Below are 27,021 nucleotides of genomic sequence, written 5' to 3'. Positions count from 1 at the left end.
TCGTTTTTAATTTTAATTGAAGTGTAACCTTGCTTGCCCTAGCATGAAGTTGAATCTCTCTTTGGGAGTGAAGGCAAACTGTGATTTTAAGGGGTAATGTTGTAGATGACAGCTCAGACACAGGGGAAGGATGAGTTTGGAAACTTCAAGAGGCCAATGGGGCTTGACTGTCAGACCTAAGGCATTTCTCCTTAATGTAACAGCTGAGAGTTCCAAAAGACAGAGGGCAGAGCTTGGTCATACGGTGCTTGTTCCCATGGTGAAATCGAGACCGTTTTTGACACATAGCCTGTCAGAGCTCTCTGTTACCGCGGCAGGTGGAGAGTGTTTTTCTTTCTTTCTTTCTTTCTTTCTTTCTTTCTTTCTTTCTTTCTTTTTTTTTTTTACAGACTTTGTCATGTGGAGTTTAGAGGTGATCAAAGTGAAATTGGATCTGGGGAAAGTAAGAGACTCCAAATGATTTTTATACACTCCAAAAAAAAAAAAAAAGAAAAAGAAACAAGAACAGTGAATTTAATGATGCCATGAAAATTGTTACTGTGTCCACAGTTTAAAGTCATTTGGTCCCTATAGGTGTTTCCTTTTCTCTCTCTCTTTCTTTCTTTGTTTCTTTTTTTTTTTTCCATTTCAAAGTGCGTTTTTGCACTTAAACTGGATTTGTTCTGTTCTGGTTGACGTTTTTGCTCCACATGTCTTGTAGATCTGTCAAGGATAATGCATAATGTTGTGAGGCGTAAGCTTGTGCCCTCCGATTACTTTCTGTGAGCCAAGATGGAGGATATTTCCTTTTCAAAGAGTTGCTTTTTCTGGGTTAGGTCACAGATGCGTGCCAGAACACCATTCATACGGCCTCAAGGATGGGTTTTTCAGCATCTCCTTCTTTCTTCATCTGTTTATCTACAGGCACTGCCATCAGGACAAAGATGAGAAAATACTGTCCGTTCTAATGTGTTATGAAAGGAAAGCAGAGCACATTTTGACATGCAAAAGCTGGTTTAGCAAACACAGCCAAATATTTGCAAAAGGTCAGAGTAACTTGACAGAATTTTATAATGTAACGCCAACCAAAAGAAACAAAAAACTGTGTCCTAGCAAATAAATAAATAAATAAATAAAATAAAATAAATTAAAATAATAAATCAACAGTTGAATGTTGAATAAAAAGTTAAATATTATAGCTCGTTAACCTCCTTACTTACTCTCATACTCTCTTTCACACGGGGGAACTGAAGTGTTCCTCAGTAATTTGCTAGATAGCTTTAAGCAAAATGCAGTTTCTGAGTGTTTACCTTGTGCCATAAATAAACCTGCAGATGTTATAGTACGTACATTTTCATGAAATTGTGCAGCTCAGTCTAGGTTCTCCTAAATGGACTTTAAGGTTACCTGCCTAATAGGTACTCATGTTATTTTCTGACACTGCTACCTAAAGCAGCTTTATCATCATTCAAGTCAAGCTATTTATATGGACACGTGAAAGATTTCACAGGTTTTCAGGTAAGGAACAGTTCGTTCTTAAGATGTAGCATGTCAGTGTTCATTCAGCACTCACTCACTCATTTGTTAAGCCATCCGTCCATCCATCCATCCGTCCATCCATCCGTCTATCCATCCATCCATCCATCCATCCATCCATCCATCCATCTATCCATCCATCCATCCATCCCGTTTTACTAACTCAACATTAACTGTCCCCCAGCACAGCGCTCGCATTTTGCTTTGAATACAGACAGACATAAAATTCAACGTGGCACAGCTATTTATCATCTTATTTGAAATGTCTTCTCCAGTTACGATGTGCCACCGCAGACTGTGAAAGCCATCCACATACTGGAGTGAGAAATAATGAGTGTCTGCTCTAAATGTCTTTTTACTTTTAGTAATATTTATACAACAGATTCTTTTGTATTTCAAGTTACTCGTTAAAGATAGGGATGACTTTGTGGTGTGGTTGTTTCTTATTATTTTTATCGGTAATAATAGTAGTAGGTCTAAGACAGGTCAGAATATTTTGACTTTATCCAGCACAATGGAGGAGACATTGTAATGAGATACACTGATGAGAGGTTTTGTACATCACATCCATCGCTGCAGGTGAATATGCATGCTTGCATATATTTGCATACATTTGCATGATTTAACTGATGTCATGAACCTCAGAGCATCTTATTTACTGTCAGAGCACTAGCAAATCCAAAGACTGTTTTGTGTAGCGCGCTGTTATACGAATTTAGTTTATTCAGCCAAACCACAGTAATTGGTGTTACCGTATTGCTCACTCAGTGACTATTTGCAGAACAAAGCAGGGACCTTCCTACTCTTAGCACTTTTTGAGAAATATATAGCGAACCGTTTTTTCCCCCCTACAACCATCCTGTTTTAGTGTTTTTCTTTTAATTTAAGACGCGTGTCTAAATGAACTGGAAAGAAAAGTAGGTGTCATATTGTTTTAAAAACACTTCAGCTGTCAGAAGAATTTATTGATGAGAAAGATAATGTTTTTAGGCTGATCTGTTTGTTGTTGCTTTCTGTGGAGAACATCCTCCATTATAACAGGCTTCTCGTCTCAAACCCTTATTCTCTGCTGTGTGTGTTTCATCTGTGCTCCTGTTAACATTCTTTTTTTTTTTTAAGCAGCTCTGTATTTCTTAGGTCGGTCGCAGCGAAGAGCAAAAGAAATCTAGACAGTTTATTTGCCAGAAAGTTCAGGTGGAAATAACTGAACCTTTTTTTTTTTTTTGGTTCAGGCAAAGATAATGAAGTGCAAATTGTCTAAGAGTGTTTCTGTTCTATTGATTAGTTTTTCCTTTCCTGCAGTTGGGCATCTTCCTTTTGCTCAATCTTTTTTTTTTTTTTTTCAATTTATTTTGAGACCACGGATCTTCATCTAAATCATATTTCCTCCCGGAGTGAATTTTCCTTTGATTTATGATTAACTAGCGTGGCGTTACAGGTGACCGATTGGTATAAGCGTCATTCAGGGCATCAGTCTCATTTCTTGAGGGTGGGTATCAGAAAATTCGTACGACACTAACTTATTAGGTTGTGTTCAAGTGGACGGGAACTTTGTTAACCCGCGCGGTAAATAATTAGTCTAAAGATTGCCTGTCTGAAAATACTTGGTATGCTTTTTATTAAAAATGCGACCAGGCAAAGTGGATTCATTAAATTTAAGAATTGCACTCAAAAGAATATCTCAAGGTCACATAACGTCAAAGCATTGTGTTAAGAAAATGCGTTGATTTTCTTTATTGGATGGAAATGAATGCATTGGTTTCTGGGATATGACAGTGTTGGCGCTCCACACTGTCGGCTTATTATCTGTAGCATATCACAGAACAGACAGCTTGACTGCCCATTACCAACCATCCAGACATTTCCCCAAGTGATGGTCAGTTGACAGCAAAATACAGCCTGAGAACAATGAAGGTTCAGGCTTTTGTGTGTGCGTCTGAGTGTGTGTGTGTGTGTGTGTGAGTGTGTGTGTATACGTGTGTCTGAGTTTTTCAAGTTCCACATGCCTGTAAACTCTGGATGCAGAATGATTGATTCTGCCGGGGGAAAAGCGTACCGACGTCTCTGGGGCCGTGACCATGCAGGTGATGCGCCGTTGTTTGAGCAGAATGTTTGTGTGAGCGGTGAGGGGCTTGTGCCGTCTCACTGCCTGTCTCTGAATAAACGTGTTGATATTTCAGGTGTCGGCATATGCCCCGTCTTAGTCATGAATCCTCAGTGACAGGCTCTATCTTTTCTGCTCCGTTGCTCACCATTGATGACTAACAGATTTTTTTTTTTTCTCCCTCGAAAAAAAAAATACAGCTTTGCATGAACCCAGCAGTTGACGAGAAAGTAAAAGTGAGTTTCAGATCCATTCGTAGATGGAAATCTGATAGCAGGAGCATCTCATTGATTCTCCTGATCAATTTTCACGGCGAGATGACGGCTAGGATTTTAGCCTCCTCAGTTCATTAGATTACATTACTTAACATTGTCTACATTATGCTCCATGTTTCTCACAGGTCAAATGAACGTCAATGGAGCTTTCTAATACGTATTTAATGACAGGCTCGAGGAAAGAGCAGACCCGATTGAGAATAAAAAGACGAATCTACAATTGAAGCCATCGTTTGATCACCAGCTCTGTAGAACTTAGTTTTGGTTTAAAGATCGCTATAATTTTTGCCTTTGGCCCTGTTTTATTTTTTTTTTCTTTTTGTAGTATAGTGAGAGAGATGAAAAAGCGGTTGTTCTGTTGCATGTATGATTGACCTTTGCATAGGCTGAAGTCTCTTCCCTAGTCAATTAGAGAAAGGGATTGATCAAAGCTCTTTGCTTCAGTGGGTGGCCCAGCTAATCCTTTAATCCTCTATCTTCAGCAGTAGTCAAGACTTGCAGGTATACAGGACTTTTGAATTACTGGTTGCTTAATGCACAGAATTTTTTTTTCTTTCCTTTTTAAAGTTGGTTTAAAACAAGCTCTAACAATGCTAAACCTTAGCTTCGAGCGCGGAGACGGAGGAGGAATTGAACGTCTCAGATCGATTCAGATCGCTAGCTGGAGCCGCTCGGAAAAAGAAAAACTAAAAAAAAAAAAAAAAAGCAATGTCTGGTTTGGTGCGCATTTTTAACGAGTATTCATCATTGAAAATGAATTTTTATGACTCTTAGTGCTGTTTATGTGTGTACACTCACGATTTTATGATGAATTTATCCTAAAAAAGTTAGTTGTCTGTAATAGCACCCTCTAATGTCATCCTGCCTTCCGTTAGGCACGTAGGTGTACGAGAGCTGTTGTCAAAACCACCTTTGTCAAGTCTAAGACAAGTCCAAGAACTGGACTAGTCGAGACCGAGTCCAAGGCGGTTTGAGTCCATGTCAATACCGAGTCCAAATGAGAGAAACAGAGTCAGGCATGTAGCCAATGGATGGGCCTAGGGCCTGGGCCCAAAGAGGCATAAGGCCCCCCTGAGTTAGGATGGAATAATTTAATTTGATACTAACAAGTAATATGTTATTGTTTGTTAAACTGGTTGATAATATAACTAAAACATCATCACAAACTCCCCTGAAATAAAGAAAATGTGCTCTCATTTTTTCTTTGTGTAATGCTTGATGAGTTTGACGGACATCTGTATTAGCCAGTTAACAAGTTTATAGCTCCAGCGATGTAAATCTTCAACAAGAGATAGCAGCTGGTTTTCCACCCAACACATTCTTATATTTTAAGTGCATTCATGAAATGTCTGTGCGCGTTTCCATCAGCTGTGTTATGCGGATTAAAAATGCATACTCTCCTCATCGCGGGAGGAGTTGTAAACAGCTGTGGGTTTAAAACTTGTCTAGGGCAACTTTAGCGGTAATATGTGATAAAATCGCCACAAACCCCTTGTTAATGCGACTAAACATCAACCAGTATCATTTTACCCTCTATCATTTTATGCATTAAATATTTGGATGGAAACCCAGCTAGTGTTGTGACAGGCATTGTTTTTTGCGTTTGTTGTGACTGGGTATGTGTTTTACGCTACTTCTGGTTAAAGTGTGCTTGATGAATGAAAATGCAACAGTATTTTGTAGTTTACTACATATTCCGTTTCAGTGCAAACAAAGAAGGGGAGATTGGACTGGCTTGGTGATTGAGTAGACTACAGTTGTGATACATGGTGTCTGACCTGTCCAGCAGCAGCTTATAAAGAATTTGTAGGCTAGTGATGGACCGTGAGTGAAAGTCGTGCCCGCTCACTTTTGCTGAGGCCCGTCTGAAAATAAATTTCTGACTACGCCACTGGACAAGACCGAGACAGGTAAAAAAGAATCCTCTTGGAGACCACTTACGTACCTGTTTATAATTTTGTGTGATGCTAGAGACACAGTTTATCTGCTATGAAAATGATGAGCATGGACGCATCGCTACCTGTCTGGTTATCTGGTTGGATTGGTTACCAGGTGGCAAATGTCAATGCCTGTTCTAGATGGATTTTGAATTAATTAAACCCATGCCCGCTTTTTGAACAAACTCGCTTAATCAATCATTTTGTTTTGAAGGGAGGAGTTACTTGAGGAAAAAAAAACAACATATATTTTGTAAAGGCAGCTGGATTATGTTTGTTAAAGGCAGCTGGACTCAGTCAAGACCTACTAGAGTGTTTGGCGAGACCAATGGCCAAGACAGAGACAAGTCTGAGTGCAAATACCGACAAGTCCAAGGCACTTGAGAAAGCATCTCGAGTCCGAGACCAGACTCAGATACTGCAGCCCTGAGGTTTACTCTCATACCACAACATGAAAACATACTGAATCTTAACTTGTTTTTGAGATTCTACAGACATGACCAAATGCCCTGTTAGTACAACTACAACAGAAAACCTTATAGTACATGTTTTGGTTTTTTTGTTTTTTTTTTAATGTGTTTACTTTTGGAACTCGGCGCGGTAACCTTTTTTTTAATATTTTTTTTTTGTCTATTTTTAGCGACTGAATTATGAATCTCAAGGCTGAGCAGTGGGAAGCTACTATGGTAACGCTGGAGTAGCTCCCTAGTAACCCTGCAGCCGTAATGCTAGATCACTGCAACATGATTATTCTCTCAGGGCAAACAGAAAACACAGACAAACTTTGGATGGTGTTTCTAAAAGCCTTGGTTTGTGAATCATGCATTTTAATTTTGCCTGGTAATTTGTAAAATGCTAGTTCTTTGCCTTAAAATCAGTCACTAGAATTTCAGCTACAGGAACTTAGGCTGTATGCTAAAATTCTCTTCATGTGGCTTTGAATGTTCTTAACAATGAATCTTTTTGACTTCGGTCCACACTTAGGAAATCAGTTTGGTTATGTGACGTACTTTATGCTGCAGAGTAGCTTTCAGCCTATCATTTAAAGAATATTTATTATTGTATGGTCAGAAATGGGCTATTCTCTTTTTACAGTAATCAGATTTTATGTGATTTCATAGAGTTCTTGGCCAAGGGTAGGTTTTTTGCAAATCTTGCTATTTTGTCGAAATTGCAAAGCTAAGGAGGCAATGAAGTGTTTCTCTATTATGTGGTCGGTACATGGGTTCTCCTTTCCCGTATGGCTGCTCTAATGTGCTACAGCCTATTCCAGCTTACTCCAGAATGGGCCTGTTTATGTCTGTGTGCATTTCCTTAGCCTCATTTAAGTCTGTTTTTATCTCTGTATGTCTCTAAGATTGTAGGCCCCTTGCTAAAACAGCATTTCCTTTGGCTTTGTTAAAAAAAAAAAAAAAAAAAAAAAAAGACAGAAAGAAAGAACAAAAGAAAAAGGAAAAAAAAAACTAATTTATTTTTGCTGATAAAACACCCAGAGTTTCAGTAATAGGACTTCACAAAACCTATTCAGTGAAAGGACCATCTTAGGCAACATTAACTTCCATTAATTACTAAGCCTAATGGTATTCAGAGGCTACTTGCTTGTGTTCCCAAGCGAGTGAAGGCCAAATCGATTCTTCCTGCAGGAGGATGATCTGTAAAGGACCCCAAATCAGGGTCTTCTTTAACTCTGACTGCAGCTAACGTATGTTTAATGAACTGCCCAAAGCAGGTCGCCTTTCATTCATTTAGCAGCTCAGTCACGGTGAACCTGACACAGAAAGACTTGCTGCACCCATGTATTTAGAGCCATGTATAAAGTAGCTCTCTGAGGGGAAGATGTTTTCTACTCCCCACCTGACAGCATGGTGACGTGCCACTCTTTTTCCTTGAAGATAAGAAGAGTAGAATGAAATTAAGTGTATCATTTTTGAAACAGAGTAACGTGCACTATACTGCTTCAATTTCAGAATATGTCGATTTTTGTTAATATGGTTTTTTTTTGTTTGTTTGTTTGTTTTTAACACGAAGGTACAGAATGTTTAAATTAGTTTTACCAGAGGTAGGTGTTGTCAGAAATCAGGTTTTTAATTGCTTAGTTTTTTAATTAGAGATTCATAAACGTGTGCAAAGTTTGGACGGTTTTGTCTCTGAAAAGCAGGCTTTTTTTCTTTTTTTTTTTTTTTAAATAAGGTTAGCGAGCGGCTGTGTTTTGACTTAAGACTTTGCTGTTTCCCCATGTGAGGAGTCCTTTCCAGTGGCAAAGGGCTAATTGCACAGAGAGCAGAAGTCTTGTGTAAAGAGCAGAGATCTTAGTGTGTCCGCTTGAGGAGTGTTGTATGTATGTATGTACGTGTGTGTACGTGTGTGTGCGTGTGTATTACGTGTCGAGGGAATCACAGTGCCCCCATGTGGGACTGATTGAGAATGGGCAAGGCATATAACAGCAGCCTGACAAAGAAGATTACCTCTTAACAAGCAAACCGCGGAGGGCTGCTTACTTTCAGCTGAATCCCTGCTTGATACGTTCGGCCGCTGCTTCAAATGAAGGAGAATTTTTTTTCGTCAGGCAGAAAAACCCCCCCCAAAAAAGCCAACATTTTTTTCTTTTTTTTTTTTTTTTTAACATTGTTCTACAAAAAAAAAAAAAGACGCTCACATCCATACTTCACATTTGACCGCATTATTCTGTGTGAGAAATAAACAGAATATTGCTCTTGGTAGATTACTGAATGCACACGGTTTGACAGTCAAAACCGCAGTAAATAACCACACTGTAACGTTGACAGGAAAGAGAGAGAGAGAGAGAGAGAGAGAGAGAGAGCTGGTACAGCTCTCCTACACCACTGACACAGGCTTGTGTCAGCTGTAGCTTTGAGACACACAGAAGCTGTGTGGAGTCAAGGCTGTGTACTTGAGGCTGCTGGACACGTTTGTAGTGGCCTGGGAAAGTTGCCCGTTTCCGGGCAGGTGCTCGCTAGTCTCTCTGACAGCTCTATGGAGAAAATGAGCAGATTAGTTAGCGCTTTAGTTTAGACCCCACATGCCCTGCCTTACAGTGGGAGTCGTCCTAAAGCCGGTCTTTTTGAATTCGACCCTCCGTACCAGAACACGAGGATGCTCGCCCTCGCCCTCGCCCTCCGCCGCGAGATCCGTTGACGGTAAAAACAAGCTGAGGCCGGTCTGAGAGGGAGGGGAACCCACGAAAAGGCTCTTAAAGGGGCGCTGGGAAGTCGCTGAGAGTCTTCTGTGAACAGTCTTTGTTTCGTATAAGTCGCTGCTTTCTCTCGTTTCCAGCCTATCTTTTACAAATGATCTTTGGATTTGTGTTGGCTCAGCCATCTAGAGAAATCAATTCAAAGAGGACAATACGGAGAGGATGAAGTCATGCCCAAAAAAAAAGAAAAAAAAAAAAGACATCTCTCTCTCTCTCTCTCTCTCTCTCTCTCTCTTTCTCTTTCTATTTTCAATGAGCCATGTTATTAAGTAAAGATTTTCTACACCTTTTGGTTCTCTCTTTCAGTCAGTAGGTTTTCATGATCCACTAAGTCCTGTTTGAGCTCAGAATGAGAAGGATAAACCTCTTATTGCAACAGAAACCTAATCCTTTTTTCATGCCCACTGTGTGATTATATTAAGGACTGGGAACATTGTTGATTTTGCAGTGTGATGTCTTTTGAGGGCATTTTAGGAAAACACCCACGTGGTGCTAAAGCCAAGCACAAAAGATTGTGCATAACATGATGAGCATAAGCGCTGTGTGCATGCATATGTAGCCGCTGCCTTTGTTTACTCCCAGGTCAGGAATTCTGTCAAACAGCCTCTTAGCCAAACGCTCCAGACTTGCAGGAGGATTTCTTAGATCCGTTCTTATAGATGCCTCCCCCTGGCCACTTCATATGGGTGTCGATAAGTGTCACGTTTACGTATTTTCAGACGATATTCGTTTGGTACCTCGTAACACAGGGGTACTCGTATCACGCGACAGCAAAGATGTTTTGCGGACACAGCCGTGGACATCTGCGTGGCGTGTTCTGTCCTCGTCGCTGGCAACTCATTGATCACAGCTTTCACCTTTTATTTATTTATTTATTTAGTTGTTTTTTTGTTTTTTTTTCTGTTGATCTGCTCCCTGATGAATGCTCACAGCCCAGAGATCCCCCCCCCGCCCCCCCCCCTCAGTACACTCATTCGTCTTCGTCCGTCAGCGTATTAATCAAAGGGTTGCCATGAGAACATGCAGTTTCTGCCACGCATGGGCGTCTCTCCGCTTCTCCCCCCCCGCCCAAGCTCTTCTCACACGCCATTCTAGAACATGACCATGGCGGAACACTCGTCCTACGCTCGTGTTCCTGAAAGGTTCTCCGCCAGGCCTCACACGAGCGTTTCGGAGAGCTTAACATTAAGAAACTCCGCTGCAGACAATCCTCCAATCTGCCTCTCTGATGTTTCTTCGCTCATGGGTAGAGAGAGAGAGAGAGAAGGGCAAAAAAAAAAAAAAAAGTGATTCGTTCTCTCAGGCTATCTGTTGCTCTTGGTGACCATTATCACCCAACTGTAATTGCCTAGTTTTCCAGATGGCTGATCGGCAGTCCGGCCTGTCTGTAATAAGGTTGGTAGACAAAAAGTAGAGAAGACACACAGAGGACAGGGAGCTAGGGATAATGAGCCTAGTTAGGCTCTTTGGTCTGCAGGATAAAGAGGAAGAGGGAGAAGAAGGAGGAGGGATACTATATGCCCAAAAACACTCTTGGCTCACATCGTTTGGATTTCTGTCATTTTATAGATCGTTTTACTTAAGCCTGTGTTAGAGGTTGTTTATTTGGTTTGAATGTCATTGTCCACCTATTATGCATGTGGCTTTTTATTGTTGTTAGTACTGCGGGATATCACTAATCCTGCGGTAACAAACAGCCTAATTTGTCTTTATCTATGGCCATCTGTTTTCCCATAGCGCATCCTTCGTCCAAGGTTTATGGAAACAGAATAACAATAGCTCTCCAGTGAAATGTTTGGGGGGAGTGGGTAGGGGGGTAGCTTTGGCCAACAGTGCCCGAAACAGATGTCCTGAGGTCCATCATACCCACTGTCTTTTGGGATAAAAGCTTTTCTATTGAAGAATACACTGTATGACAAAACATTGCTCTCTGGCTCCATGCACGGCAAGTTACACGTACTGAACGAAGGCGCGCTCTCACTCTCTCTCTCTCTCTCTCTCTCTCTCTCTCCCTCTCGCTCTCTCTCTTTTTCTCTCACTAATGACAAATTCATGAGCTTTCTGACTGTAGATTGTCCCTAAAGGGTTTTTTTTTTATTCCCTGCCTCACGGGTCACCAGAGGAGAGCGTCGGTCCGGACCGCTCTCGGCAGCTGAAGCCTTGGCTCTCTGTTTAACCGTGGAGATCCATTGTTTTTCTGTCTGAAGGCAACGAGCGTGTCTCAGGACTCTGAGCCTTAAATGTCCAGTCCCAAGAACTTTTCCATTTGGAGTCAATGGCCCGCTTCAGTCCGTTTTTCTAGTTTTGTTTCAATTGCAGCCCATAAAGTAATCATTGACATTTCAGGAGCGGTCAGAGACGACATCCGTCTTCTTCTCTGGCTGAGTTGTAGTGTGATCTCTGCGCAGTGAGGTCTCTATTACCGCTAGTCCGGACGGGGAAAATGGCTATTAACGCTTCAGATCTGTTCAAGCTCTGCTACTGCCACAGTAACCTTCTAAAATATCTTTAAAATAGGCGTCATCTAATGATTTAAGTGTCATTATCTATCAAATACCATGATTCAGGCTGTTTTGTTTCATAGTTTGCAATGTAGCAGGACCTGGTTTGTATATTGTGTCTGCTGTATCGCATATAAGACTTCGACTTTTTTTGTTTTTTCCATAGCTATCCTGATTTCAGTGATTATAAATTGGCGATTGTAAAACTACCGTAAGTTTTCTGACAGCGTCTCTTTCTCTGAAATGGGCATCTGCGGTAATAATGGGATAATCTCTCACTTTTCTGTAAATCAAAATGTAGGCTATTTCTCACAGCTCAGTCACTGTGTCACTGTATCGGTGCCCCCCCCCCTCCCCTTCAGACTCTAAAGCGTCTGACATAAAACTAGTTTAGACCTAACTGGAACTCTTACAAGCTGCTGAGTCTTCAAACTGCAAAAAAAAAAATCCCAAACATGTTCATTCATCAACCCTCTTTGCGCGCTGCACATCCATATTGATGGAAATCCGTGAGTGATATCCCTCTCTGAAACCCAGCGGTGCTCGAATCAGGATCTCTGCATCCAGAGCCTGTCTTTCCGCGGCCTTGGACGTTCATTAATCACATCGTTATTTTACATAAGCTCGAAAGAATCCAAGACAGTTTTATCCATCACCCAGAAACTCCGCCACAATGTCTTTGTCTCCCTAAGTCTGTAAGAACTCCGGGAGAAATCCAGACAGTTGCTGTCCAGCAGTTAAAAAAAAAATGAATAAGAAGAAACTCAGCCATGGACACCCACTAATCTTGTTCAAGCCTGATTTTTCAATGACTTAGACTTAACAAGACAAGGATGCTATTCCCCCGGTTGTGTTATGTTCATCAGGATGACATTTTGAAAAAGGAATGTCAGTAGTCTATGTTGGAAAAAGTGGGATTCAGTGTGTTTTGTTTTTTTAACCATCCTTACCTGTGCACAGGATTATCTTTTGTGACTTTTATCAGATGGGGAGTGGCCAGTCCTGACCACACGTGTCATATTAGTGCAACCCTGCGTCCAGCAGTTCAGCTTTCAGGGCTTCTTCCCTGTCATACGGTGTCTTCAGAGTGAGGGTCTGTAGCTTCGGTTTATCGGTATGAGATGGCCCCCGAATCAAAGGCAGGGCATATCTCCTCAGGCTTTTCCTGTTTACTAAGTCCTCTCTCTCTCTCTCTCTCTCTCTGACACACACACACAACCACCGTGTTGCTCTCCCTCCCTCTCTTTCACACATGCGTTCAGTCTCAGGTGCACAGTATCAACAAAGCAGACATTTTGTGTTTTTCCCCTATGAAGACAAGATACATAAGAGAGATATTGAGCATAGACACACAGTGTGGTTTATGTTGCTATTTGTAACACACAGTACATGTGATGTTTGCCTTTGAAGCATGCAATGCGTGACTTTTTTTTTTTTTATCTGTAGTTCAGTTGGTTACATGTCACACGGTTTTATGGGCCATAATTGGACCAGTTTTCATAATTAAATGTTAATGTATACAATAGCATGAATCGTATTAAAATTCATATAAAATTGAAATGTACTTAGTTCTGTTATGTGAATGCTTTTCCATATGGGGAAATACTGGTATGCATATCAATAAAGAAGAGACGAATTTCGTTTTTTTTTTTTTTTTACTTGCTGAAATGCTAATTTCCCTTCTCAATGTTCCACTTTTGACAAGATTGGATTTTCACTCACGCTTTGATACCAGGGTTTCAATTTGCACATATACAACCGCAAAACATCAATGCCAGATCGTAATTTCGCCAAATATTTGGAATGTTTCTTTCACAAGCTTCATTCAGTACCTCAAAAGACCGAAAATTCTCACTGAAGCTTCTTAAAAGCCTCCTTATGAAGGGATTCATTGCCGTCCTGATATTTTAAGAGTCGTTTCTGTTGATGTCGTTTTTTTTTTTTCAAATTTGGGTCTATCCAAAATATAGCCAGCACTTCAGGCTTGTTTTGACCTTGTTTTGAGGTTGCTCATCATACCTGGGTTTCCTGCATCTTAACACGCACGTGTGAAAACGGTTATGTAGCGTTTTGAGAAACGGTGGTTCATGTACGGGAAATGACTGACAATACCCCGCAGACGTGACCGATAGCTACTCTGCTTTCCTTATGAAAAGATCGCTAAACTTGGCAGCCTTCTCATTAACAGTCTCTGAAGCAGAAATGCCTCCCCATCTGTTTTTTTTTTGTTTTTTTTAATGCCCCCCCCCCTTCTCCAGTCTGTGAATAATGTTACTTAGTGCAGTAAAAATGATGTATCTGATAGGCATGTAGTGAACGCATCAGAGATGCAGTAATCCTGAGTAGGCAAGAAAGGCCTGCCCAGCTGACAGAACTCCAAAACTGCATAATATCACAATTTCCCTGGGATTTGTTTGGTTTTTTTTGTTTTGTTTTGTTTTGTTTTGTTTTGTCAGGCTAAGGGAGGGTCTCGGCACGCAGTTTATCGGTCATATACTGACACGCCATTCAACTGTTCCGATAGGATTTTAATAAAGTAATGGAAGGCATCGTTTATAGCGTCCATTAACTACTCTTTCAGCCACGGCTATTTCAATCCTTTTTTTTTTTTTCCCCTTCCAATCTCTGGCATCTGCCAGTCATCTGTCAAAAGCTGTTTGGGTGGGGGTGGGTTTGATATACTGTTTTTCACGGTTGAGAGCGATGTGTTCTTTGCCTTCGATTATGGCCCCTCAGTATTTGGTCTGGCAGCCTGTGTACTCCATCAGCAGCGGCTGTGTTAGGGAGTTCATCGGCGTCCGAGACAGGTTGTTTTCTGACTGACCACCAAACCTCATTTACAGGAGCAACAACACACAGCCACTCTGTGCCTGAACAATTCCCACAGAGCATGAGATGCCTTTAACCACTCTGTCTTAAACAGGGTTTGTAAAGTCCTTTTGTTTTCTCACCAGAGCACAAAATAAGCCCTCCACGCCACGTGTTTATTGTTTGTGTGTGTGTGTGTGTGTGTGTGTGTGTGTGTGTGTGTGTGTGTTTCCGTCTATCTCCTTCATTCTGGTCCCCAGCCCTGAAGTCATCTTATCAAATCTACCAGTGTTTGAATGCCCCCCCCCCCGTCTTCTTCTCTTTTTGCCTTTCATCCTTTCTCTCACTCCATCTTTTGCCTGCCCCCTCCTCCTCCTCCTCCTCCTTTTCTTCCATCCCTCCCCTTTCTCCTCAGGTCCTGGCAGAGCAAGAGCACATGTGGGGGTGGGGAGAGTCTGTGAGCAGAATTAGCTGTGCCCCTCTGGTTGGCTGAGAGGCTGGACTCAGATTGGAGGGGGAGGGGAGGAGGGCGGGCAGACTTCTGTTTATTATATATGTGTGTGTGTGTGTGTGTGTGTGTGTGTGTGTGTATATATATATATATATATATATATATTTTTTTTTTTTTTTTTTTCCTCACCCCCTTCTGTTATCTTCTGTTATCACGGCAACAGCTCCTCCCATTTCAAACACAAAACACAGAATGGACACGGTGAGGAAAGGGAGGGCAGCCGGTATCAGCGGAAGGGTTAAGGAACTTATTGTATTGACTTGGCTGTCCAAGGAGAGCCATTTCATTTTGAAGAGTGAACAAGGATATGCGACAATTTGCTTGCTGTTTCCAAGACACTGGTGATGCTGTGACCACAATCTGTTTCACGTCACTGCTTCATCAGCCAAAGGGGTGTGCACTAAGCCACGCCACCAAGAGAGAGAGAGAGAGAGGGGAAAAAAGGAAGGAGAAACAGAGAGAGAGAGAGAGAGAGAGAGAAGCAGTCAGGCTCTTTTGGTGTGTGGGTGTACTGCGTGCATGTGTCTTTGTGGATTTAACGCTCTCTCTCTATGTGGGGCTGCTGCTCCTCTTTTGCTCTGTGACTCTGGCTTCCTCCTCCTCTTCCTGCTGCTGCTGCTGCTGCTGTACATCCATCATTCTGCCTGCTTGTGACACCATGATTTTTTGCAATCACTTAGGTGAATACAAGAAGGACGAACTCCTGGAAGCTGCGAGGTGAGTACATGCTTTTTACCCTTTGACTACCCCCCCCTCCTCCTTTCTTCTCTCCCCTCCCCTTCCGTCCCCCGATTACCCCTCCTCTTTTTCTCGTGTTAATGCGTTCAGGTATTGTGAAAGAGCTCTGTATAGGCAGTAGGATTAATGCTTGCATGGCAGAGGAGAGGGGGTGAGGGGATGGGGGGTTGGGGGTTTTGGCAGGGGGTGACAAGAGGGGGGTTGGCATGACCAGTGATGACTGATTGAATGCACACACTGTGTGTTTACGGATTGTCACAATGGCCTGGACATGCTGGAAGAGGCAGACTGTGAAAACAGAGAGCCACAGACGCCTCCCCCGGGCAGATGAGAAGACATGGTTTTATCATCAGCATCCCAAATATAACAAAATGCTTCAACCCCCCCCCCCCCCCCCCCCCCCCCCCACCTACCCCCCGCCTTCCCCAGTGCCGATGTGGCGGATTTTTAATTAGTCCTCCGAGTTCCGGAGACACTCATGGAGGATGGGCACTTTTGCAGGGAGAGTTTAAATAGGCTTGGAAAGAATCGCAACTTCAGACGACACACCCACCTACCTGTTGTCACCTCTCCAGACTAATAAACAGTCAGATGCTTGCCGTTAATACTCTAGCTTTTCCAGGAGCAACCCTCGCATGTGAACACGTCCTTTAAGAAACACAGAAGCACCGTGTTTCCTTTAGCATTTCACACTGTCTGACTGTTCCAGTAGCGGGATGTTTTTTTTTTTTGCTCGGAGCAACACAACATGTTGTGTAGAGAAAGACATGTCTTTCATTCTGCACTTTTTTTTTTGTATTTGTTTTTGTTTTTTTTTGTTTTTTTCCTTTACAGCTCTTGCTTTCAGCTGACCCCCTTCAGCAAGGACGCAAATCATAAATACTGTTGTTTGATGATCAAATCATAGTGGATGAGAAGAGATGGAAATTAAAAAAAAAAAAAAAAAAAAAGAACTACAAAGACCTTGTAATTCTCTCCAATGTGATCATTAGGGAGGAAGGAGATCAAAGGCATTTCAACACGTGCAAGAATTAAGTTAGGCCCTGTCCCCTCTCTCACCACAACCATGCAATTAAACACATATTTCTTTTCATTCTGTTTGAAGAAGGTTCCAGAAGGGCAAGGAGGGCTCCTTGGATAGGTTTACGGATGGACAGTGAGCGATGGGAAGTGCCTGTCAGAATGGGTTGTTTGACTTATGGCAAACGTCGGGCTGTTGCGATAACGCCCCAGAGGATAAAGGGGCGTCTGAAAAAAGCTCCACGAGCCCCGACAAAACGTGCCCTCCCTGACTTCAATCCAGCGGCTCCGTCCCATTCTTCACACATCTGGAATGGAACTCGCATCTGAACGAAGGATCTCAATGTTTTTTCTTTTTCTTTTCTTTTTTTTTTTTTTGCTGCAGCCACTTTTCTACTCGCTAAGAAGTGAGCAACAGGGAAGGACTAAATGTAGTGCTTGCAGTTTTTGGCAAATCCTGCACAGGGAGTCAGGGAGGAGAAGGGGAGGGGGGGGGTGCTCCCTTTTCTGTTCCTGCTTGCCTTCTACATTGTTGTCTCAGGAACGGATTGAATAGCTTGTTTTGATTGTGCTTTTATGTTGCGTATAGAAGGCACTGGAGCTATGCTGAAAGGGGGGGGGGGGGGGGGGGGGGGGGGGGAGAAAAAATGATGAATAAATATCAGGAGGCCGGTGCTGGCCACATCCTAATAAATAAATGTCCAAGATGAGCCAACCGCGGATGTGGCGTTCTGCAGATAGCAGCACGGCAGACGTTTGAAAAGGTAGTTTAGATAAGAGTTAAGTTGTGCAGCCCAAACCCGGAGGCAGAGACTCTTTGGCTCTCTATGTTTTTTTTTTTTGTTTTGTTTTTTTGAAATCCACGATTCATTTGAATTCTATATCAGAGCTCGTCTTGGGCTGCAGACGCCAATAGCAGAAGTAGTGTTGGCGTGTTGGTGTGTTGAGTCGGGCAGAACTGTGGGCAGGTGTTAAGCCGTGCTCGGGCTGCTTGGTGTAGCTGTGAGGAATGTGAAGAGTCACAGGCAGGTGCTGATGACTCAAACCCACACAAGCCCTCATTGATCCTGCTGGCCTTGTCAGCCACCGCAGAACAGAGGATATACAGTATAACTGCCGGAAACGGACACCCGGAGCCGAATGTATCAGATTTTTTAGAGCACGAGTGCTAATCTGGGATTGGTTTATCCCTTTTTCGTAAACCAATTAAATTATTTGGACCAACAGGAACTGATCCTAGATCAGCACCATTACACAAAGATGTGTGATCCATATGGGCTCTTGCCAGAAAATTTGAGGCCTACCTTTAGCCTAAACATTGCTAAAACTGCGGATGATCAATAACAAAGTAGCGACTTTGGGGGCGTTATTTTTTTTTTTTTTTTCATCCCGTCGAAGCACAGAACTTGCTTTATTATAGTTGCAATTTGTTTTCAGCCACATGTTTGAAGTCTCACCGGAGTTTTGCCTTTCACACACATAATCTCTCTCTTTTCTGACATAGTGTGTTACCAACCCTCCCCATCCATCCCTCTCTCTGTCCTGTAACTCATCCCTCTGAAGTGCAGTTTGTGTCTTCTCTGTTGTTCTTTATAAAATACTGCTTTGCTTCAGGAGCGGAAATGAAGAGAAGCTTATGGCACTGCTTACTCCGTTAAACGTCAACTGCCACGCAAGCGACGGCCGCAAGGTAAGGGCTCCCACAACCCCGTCCTTTATCACTGAACCTGATACCTTTGTGTCGCTGGAATCTTCTGTCTCTCATAATACCATTAAATCTTACAAGACTACTGTAGTGGGGGTTTAAAAAACCAACTCAAAAGCATATTCTTCGCGATACTTTTTGCCTTTGTGTAAAATAATGCTAAAAAAAAAAAAAAAAACCCACTAAGACATCTTCTTTAGTAAAACAGGTAACTGAAAATCAGTTGTACTTTCTCTTGATCTAATTGTACCAAATGTGTTGATGTCAGCTTTGTATTAAGCAGGTCAGCTTTGTATTAAGCAGGTGAAATTTTGCTGGTCTGGACACAGCATATTATTTAGATTCTAAAAACATTTCCGTGGTAACGTCTATACATGTGTTAGAGTAGAGCTTTGGAAAATGAATCTGGTTTGGAAATCTTGTGTTTCATAGAAATGTGTCTGTTTACAAGGAATATGTCTTCCTCCTGCTGAACAACAGATGCTGTTCCATTTTTGTCCCAAATTTGCTGAGTTTTATTATAATGAGTTTTGTTTTATTATTCAGTGTGACTGGCTCCTCCTGTTTTTACGTTTAACGTTTTCCAGATATTCGTTTTGATTCATGTTCACTTTTTTACCCTCGCTTTCTCTTTGATCACGAATCTAATGTTCTATTTTCAGTTCATTTTTTTGTAACAATTGTTCATACTCATTCTTTTTATTTTGAACGTTTTTTTGATGAATTCTTTTAAAGAGCTTGACTTGAACACAGTATTGAAAAGAGGGAACATTAGGCTTGAATGTGACAGCAGATTTATTAATGACCTCCTCTCCATGAAAGAGAGATTAGAAATGTTCTGTCTGAAAGAGGGAGAATTCAGAGCAATGAATCATGAGAAAATGACTCGTAAAATTAACGTATTTGCATGATGAAAGGTCTTAGCATGTAACTTTTAAAACACCGTCATGATAAATCTCTGATTTCATGAATATTTATTTTGATATCGGTTTGTCATTCTCCAAACCTTACAGTGAAACATGATAGCAACCAATATTTTGTTTTATTTATTTATGTAGCTTCTTTCGTAATCCGCGCACGTAATTCACGAAGAACGTCAAGCACAAGAACTTGCAGCAGATGGACTGTAGATTGTAGATTTTCGGTTTAAATTTTCCTAGACATTTTTATCATTGAGCTCTAAATATTTCCATTTAATATCCAAATACTGATATACCGATTTCTCTCATCTCAGCCACTCGTATCAAGGTTGAGAGTCAATCCATTAAAACGTCATTTGAAAATAGAGGGAAATTTATCCCAGGGCTTGTCTGACAAAGCCAGCGGTCGGCTTAACGCAGGTGAGCTCACAGAAGATGTCGCTCAAATTGGTTTTATCGCTCCGGGCTTTCCATGGCCCTGTATCCTCTTAATCTCAGTTACAGGCCACTTCCAAAAAAAAAAGAAAAAAAAGACAAAAAGGAGGGGGGAGCAAGGCATTATGGCAGAGGGGCTTCAAAACGGATATCGCCTCTTTAGAGTAGTTCTAAGCTTCATAATGATGTCGCTTGTTTTACCATAGATTTTGATAGCGTATCAATGGCGGCGTTTTTTTCTTTTTTTTCTTTTTGGAACTTCATCACAAGATTTTAGATATATTTTTGAGTGGATGTATTAATAAGTACGCAGTCTCCTCGGTACTAAAGTGCCTATAGTCTACATATGCAGTATGGATTTACTTTCATTGTAGTTTTTGAGGGCACAGGTCCTGTGTCTGTGTCATTTGTATGAATTGTGATGCAGCCCACGGAGGACTGGCACTATTTCATCTCGAGTGAAATCTGGTTTTCCCGAGGCAATGAAGTTAGCGAGAATTATAATCACCGCAGTGATATTCATTCAAATATAAAAACGAACGCTGTGCGTTATGTTCCAATTAGCTGCGGTTAAGAATAAAAAAAACAAAATGTTGGGATGGATCTTAATACGAATGTCTTCTTCTCTCTCTGTGCCATGTTTGGATGTTGTCCTCGCTCAGACGGTTTGTTATGGATGTGCATCACTTATGTTCTTTAAGGCCGTCTCTGCGGCTGCTTTAATGCATCCCTGCAGAATGTCTCTGAATGCCATTTGGAGGATGTCGTTTGTCTCTCTCTCTCTCTCTCTCTCTCTCTCTCTTTTTTTTTGTGATTCTCAGTGTCTCTGAATAAACACAAAATATACTCCAGGGGCTCTGTGGAGTTCCACATTAGTCATAATGTGGCACTGCTGTAGAGAAAGAACTGCTGCCTATTTCACCACAAGACCACATGTAAAAGCCTTTACTTTCAGAACCCATAAGAATGAATATCATTGTCGGCAAAATAAGCTCTGACCAGGTGGTTAAGTAGAATGCCCATAAAATATATATATATAGTCATGTTGGTGTGCCAGTCCTTCATTTTGTTACCTAGACTTTGCTAATCCGGTTTTTGGACATCCATTCGGATGTCATGTCAGTTTTGGACAGGGACTCTGTAGAGATTAGTGGTGGGCAAGAAGTAGAAGGCACTTTTTCTTGAGTTCTTCATTTCTGTAGTTTTTTTTTTTAAAACATTTACCAATCTAACTAATGGGTATCTATGTGGACATCGATTTTGACAATGTCATAATGAAAGTGAGAGGGTTCAAACTCAAGACACACAAACTAGAGCACCCATGTATTTTTATAAAGAATGCTGTTTTTACTTTGCTTTATATTTATTTTAGCTTTTTTTTTTAAACCTTCCATCATATATAATTTTGTGGTGTAATTGTATTTTCTCGTCCTTTATGTAGCAAAAAAAAAAAAAAAAAAGCTTACTTGGCTTCTTACAGGGGATTGGTATTTTTGCCTAGTTTCCATTATTGAATTGTCTAGTCTTTGTACATTTATGTGCCTTTCAATGGCTTTGGCATTTCAGACAAAGTTTTGCAAAAATGAAGGACATGCTGTAGCATTTAGAATTTCCTCCTTGTGCTGGTGGAATTACCCCCCCCCCCCCCGCCCCCCAAAAAACGGAATTACAGAAGCGCTGTGATTCATTGCTCGCTATAGAGCTAAAAAGATCCTCCATTGGAATCCAAGACTCTTTAGACTTGGAGCTCTTTGTGCAGCCTGTCAGGACAGTAAATGTCGACAAACATCTGTAGTCCTTAGACATTGGTATCACGCCTGAAGGACCTGCTGTTATAAAACACTTTCAGGACAACTACACCAGAGGAAGCTTTAGATATATTTTGAGTTGCTATTTAATTGAGGGGAGAAATGTTATTTTCTGTCCTTAGAGAGCGAGAGCATCATATGATGGTGACAGAGATCCAGTCGGCCTGTTGTTATCCATTGTTTGCCGGGACAGGTACATGGCTCTCCACCGTGGCTTCCTTTGTTTATCACAAGTCTTTTGATACCGTGGCAGATTTAGAAGAATGCTACAAGTCTTCTAACACGTTGAGCTTCAATTATCCCAAAAAAGGAATCTTCACTCACAGTTTTCCCAGGACATAGGGGGAGGCTTCTGCCACACAGGGAGCATGCTATGACAGTTTCTATGGGCCTGTGGATGCAGATTCGCCATTAAATGATGATGTGCTTTTCACTTGATGATTACATGCTTCCTTTACCGGTCAAGGCCCTCTGAGTTCTGCATGCTGTAACAGATCTGGACAAAACCTTTCAGTTGTTATTTGAACCTCATTCCACCTTTTTCTCTCACAAAAGCGCCCGAATCTAAAACTCAGGGAATTAAAAGTTACCTTGCTTTAAATTTCTTAATGGGATTACGCTTGTGCACCAATTTATGGTGAGCATTAATAAGAAATAGGTTTCTTGCGCATTATCTGTCTCACACAGGTTTTTTTTTTTGTCTGTGTGCTTATCTGTACGGGGTATGTAAATGGAAAAACAGCACTGAACATTTGCTTTACCCTCACTGTTAATGTTTTGCTTAACCTCTTCTTCTAAGATCTTCGCTGTGAAGCTGGTGCGAGTTTCACAGAAACCTCTAATAAGAGAAAAATAGTGGAAAAGCTCCGTACTTTTCTCTCTCTCTCTGCTGAAAATCTCTCAACAACAAATTAGCAGAAACAGGGATGCCTCTCTCAGAGCATGATGCAAATGAATACTCATATTTATATTCACTGTTCCCATAGTAATGATGTTTTGCTTCACTCTGCTGATAAATGATTCAAAGTGTATGGTGTCCGTGAAGACTTAAATCAAACTTGGGGACATAGGCCCATTAACTAACTAACTAACTAACTGGTTTCCTAGTTTGGTAGGACCATAGATGAAATATAGCATGCAGAGCTCGGTCAGTGTGCCTTCCGGTGCTTGCTGCTCCTGGCAAGTTTGGTCGTAATTTGTGAACCGTCATTTTGGCTCTGTTTTAGCACTGCCGATCAACAATTGCTCGCAGTTGCTAATTAACCCTGACAGCTTTAATGTAAGCTGCATGGCTGAATTTAACAGAAATACCATCAGTTCCACAAGCCACATCAGCATCCCATCTCTTTATTCGTAATTACGATTTGCAACGCGAATCGCAGGTCACCATTTCTGTCAGTCGTGCCTAGCTCACCTCTTCGTCATTGTGTGTATAATTCCAGGTTTCTGTTCCATACTTGGATGACATTTTTAATGTAGTGACGCACTTTTCATCTGCTGTTATTCGTCACTCTAACGGTGCCTAACAGTATAAATCAGTGGAACTGATACAATGCCTGTCTCCAGTATTCCTTGGGGAATATTTTAAAGGAGCTTTGCCCTTGGCTGGCTTAATATTGTGTTTTCCATTTGTCATAAAATTTCAGCTTACAGGTGCATTATTTTGTTGGTGTACATAATGTAAGACTTAAGCTCTCACAGGAAAGCAGTAGTTTGTCATCTGAATTTGTGGTGGTTCACCAGTTACAATACATATCTAAATCCTGATATCTTTCCGAAGTTCACGGCTGACCTTAAGACAATGTTTTCTGTGGTTTCCTAGCACGTAGAAGGCGAAGGTCTTGACAGTAATATTCCCTGTGGAAAATTGAGACTGGTTCTCCCGGTATCTTTCCTCAGCAGTGCAATTTCCAGGATTGAGTTTTGGCACCACTGTAGCTAACGGGATTTAATGTCTTATGATAAAGGAAGAGATATACCCACAACAGACAGAAATGCTGTGTCAAAAAATATTTTTATGTCTACTCGATAGGAAACCTGTTTTCCTTAGCTTTATTGTTTAGAATTGAAACCCATTTCAGATTTTATAGTTAAAGCAGCAGGGTATCAGATCAGGCCATTTTGTATCTGTTAGTTTGCTTTTGCCTCTCTAATTCCCTCAAGATTATTCTCAGTTTTCTAAGATACCATGTTTCATAGAATAGTTTTCCCCTCGCCGTGGAAACTCATCAGATAAACGCAGCTTTTGTCTGCAACCATATTTTTCAGGACAAGCGTGTCGTATCAGCGGTTTGTTGTAGAAGTGACTCCCTGGAGGAGCACTTGTTCATCGAACCATTCTAGTGCTAAATGCACCCCCTGAAACTCTTCTGCATTCAGGTTGAGAATCTGCTTCGTTCACATGTGAAGAGCAATCACGTGGTTTTCGCTCGTATTGCAGTTTACCTCAGGAAGTAAAGATTCAGCGCCCCACAGAGCTGCAAAGAACCTGGAGGACGAACATTGCCTGTCTTTTGAAAATCAAAGCCCTCGTCTTCGTGCATTAAGAAAATGCAGAGATTTGGGTTTTTGCCCAAAACCAGAGGGACTTCAACCATTTAAGCTCACTGTTGTTCGATGCCACCTGATGACAGGCAAACTGCAAAACGATTTCTTGATAATTAAATAATGACATGGAAAGTTGAGGCATTTCAGTTTGTGTTAAGATGAATTTCTGCACATACCAATTGTGTTGTGGTGGGATTGTGGAACACGGCGAATTGTTATTCATCACACACTGAGTTGCAGCATTTTTCTAGCTTTTACAAGGAAGAGTTGGGGGAAGCCTCACTGTTAATAAGATGTGTGATCAAACGTAGGTCCATTGAACAAGGGCAACTCTGAGCTCTGCTGATCAGCAAGCTGTACTGAGAGATTTTCCTCATTAGCCTTCTTTTCCTTCAGCAGCGCAAAGAAGAGGAATGTTTCTAAACATAGAATAGAATTGGTCCCCATTAAAATCAGACACTTCAGCTTGACCAGGGGCAACTGATGAGATACTCAGCTCCCAACGGAGTTGCTGCTGTCTATGACCAAAGTTCTCATTTGCATCCATTAGACATCTTGTGGGGCCAGCTAGACCTTGGAGGAGATGGCTTACTTGTCCTTCCAAGTAGTTGTTAGTTTGTCCAGCACCCCAAACACACCTCCCTCCCTAGTAGATCTGGTACAATCTGGTGATCGTTAATCCAGATCTGTACAATACAATGCTGTGTTTGGGGATACTGTGGGCTCTGGATTGGTGCAGATGTCTGTCAGGAAGAGCTTGCACCCAAATATGCCCAGCGTATAGCCAACCAGAAACTTGAAAACTCAACTCACCAGCTCTAGTCTGTGACGGCTGATAGGCAATGAGAATAGACAAACTGCTCATAATGACCCCTTTGAGGGCACAGTGAAAGCTGATCTACATCTCACCCCACGCCACTGAATAGTGACGGCTTGGAGAAGACATAGTCTCTCTCTGAACGGACGTGCCATCAGAGTAGATTAGGTGGCCACATGCGTACCCATCAGTGTATTTTGTAAAGGCTTACTTCTTTCGCCCGTAAAATGATTGTTGTTTTCTTACGGCAATGTTTGCGTCTCTGCAAGACGGAGGAGTCTAGAATAAAATATGCACCAACAGAAGGGCTCCAGTGGATATTTAAATAGTTTTTAATCAGTAAGGTCACAGTGATCCAGTGTTTAGAAGGCACAGCTGAAATCGTCAGCGCCAGAGCCGTAGAAGTGTCTGGATACAATAATAGCAGTCAACATGTATCAGGCATAAGTGCGCATCAAGAGAGAGTTGGCAATTACAGTCACCTAATGATCGAATGGTTAACTTTACACATTCACAGTCTCTTCTCATACCTGAGCCTCTTTTTTCAGACAGAAACTGAGATGGATGATTTTTCAGCTGTGTGTGTGTGTGTGTGTGTGTGTGTGTGGTTCTAGCTGCATGAAAAGTCTCATAGCAGTGATTTAGGGGCAAGTGTGTGTGAGCGGGACTGTTTGATTTGGTGTAGCTATGCTCTGTAGATGATTGAGCACTCTGAAGAGCAGCACGATATTAACGCTGCAGACTGAAGCACATTATCAAGATTCCTGCTGCAGAGGCTCTGGAGAAAAAAAACCAATCACTTACCCACCATTCGGACCAGATCTCGTGAATCATGTCTGAATTGTTTCACGGAGAACAATTGACCTTTTCATTTTCTTGCCATCTGATTTTCTCCCTCTCCCACTCCCTCTCTCTCTCTCCCTCTTTTTATCCCTCTGCATCAAATTGCACAGGGAAGTGTGTGTGAGAAGAACATAGGCTCTGTGAAATGTAGTGGATTGTACTACAATGGAAGTTGATCAGCAGCATTTGACCTACTTGAACTTCTTGAGAGCTGATTGCTTAGCAGCAGTTAAGAGCAGTTAAGCAGCCTCTCTCTCTCTCTCTCTCTTTCTGTCTCTCTTGCTCTTGCTTTCTCTCTCTCTTTCGCACTCTCTCTCTTTCTCTTTTTGTTTCCTGTTCAAGTCTTATCTCCTCCCTTGCGTATGCTCTTTGGCAGTATCTGATCTTTATTTGCTTTTAGATTCCAGCACAAGTCTTAAAAAAGAACATCCTCTGAATGTGACTCTGGCTAGGTCGATATTGTTACACTCGGACAATAGAGGTCAGGCTATTTTTCCATCACTGACATCAGAAAATAACCTTTGTACTAGCTGTAGGAATGCAAGACATATTGTAACCAGTACTCTACAAACAAAAACAGGAAAGTGCTTTGTCCACCGCAGTTAACCGATGGGACGACCAGATAAATGTTTATAATCTCTTAAGCGTTCTCAGTCATTTCAAAATATTAAGAATTATAGATTTAATTTAAGAAGGAATGTAGCAAGAATTGTGTAACAGCCAGTTTGTTTCATGTGGTGACAGATTACTTGATGTGTTACAGGCTTTTTCCTTAAAAAAAGAATTGTTTGTGGCGGAAAGAGAAGAGAATAAGCAGAGAGGTTTACTTGGCAGGATGTGTCTTGTACAAATCCACTCTCACTAAAAGTAGCCTGTTTCACACTGCATGGCCGGTACGTTCAGGTTTCCAGAGAATGTTCTCGAGGCTTACGAAACGAGAACGGAGACGTTTTTTCGAGCGAGCGAAACATTTGACTGGCTTGCGGCCATTACCTTTTACGTGTCGTCTCGGTCTCTTAACACGCGTCTTGCATACATTACGCGGCGCGCGTGTAATCTAAAATAAAATGCTTTTCTCATTCCTGCAGAATTAGACAGGTTTCCCAGTAGTTGCCTCTGTCACTAATACACCTCTGTGTTATCTGTTAAGATACTGAACGTTTGACACAAACTCGGCATCGGTGCCTTTGTGTAGGTGTGAAACACGGAGAAACGTCACGACACAGCCTGTTGTAAAAGCAGTGATGAAAAGACCGTTTGGGAGCCTTGTGTACAGTTGTCTCCATGAATTTAGTTCAAGCACAGTGTTTTTTTTTTGTTTTT

At 41.6% G+C, this 27,021-nt stretch overlaps 1 protein-coding gene across 3 annotated transcripts in view; it reads left to right on the top strand.

Annotated features, from left to right (window-relative positions):
* Positions 1-27,021, top strand: part of tnksa (tankyrase, TRF1-interacting ankyrin-related ADP-ribose polymerase a) — a 62,709-nt gene that overhangs the window by 11,439 nt on the left and 24,249 nt on the right. For all 3 annotated transcript variants that reach the window (XM_030767427.1, XM_030767429.1, XM_030767428.1), the window contains exons 4-5: positions 15,546-15,582; positions 18,238-18,313. In XM_030767427.1, the coding sequence (XP_030623287.1) occupies positions 15,546-15,582; positions 18,238-18,313 (113 nt within the window). The remainder of the gene's footprint in view (positions 1-15,545; positions 15,583-18,237; positions 18,314-27,021) is intronic.

The sequence above is a fragment of the Chanos chanos genome, chromosome 3, assembly GCF_902362185.1.
Source record: "Chanos chanos chromosome 3, fChaCha1.1, whole genome shotgun sequence".
Lineage (NCBI taxonomy): Eukaryota > Metazoa > Chordata > Actinopteri > Gonorynchiformes > Chanidae > Chanos > Chanos chanos.
This window is presented reverse-complemented; position numbering and strand designations above follow the sequence as displayed.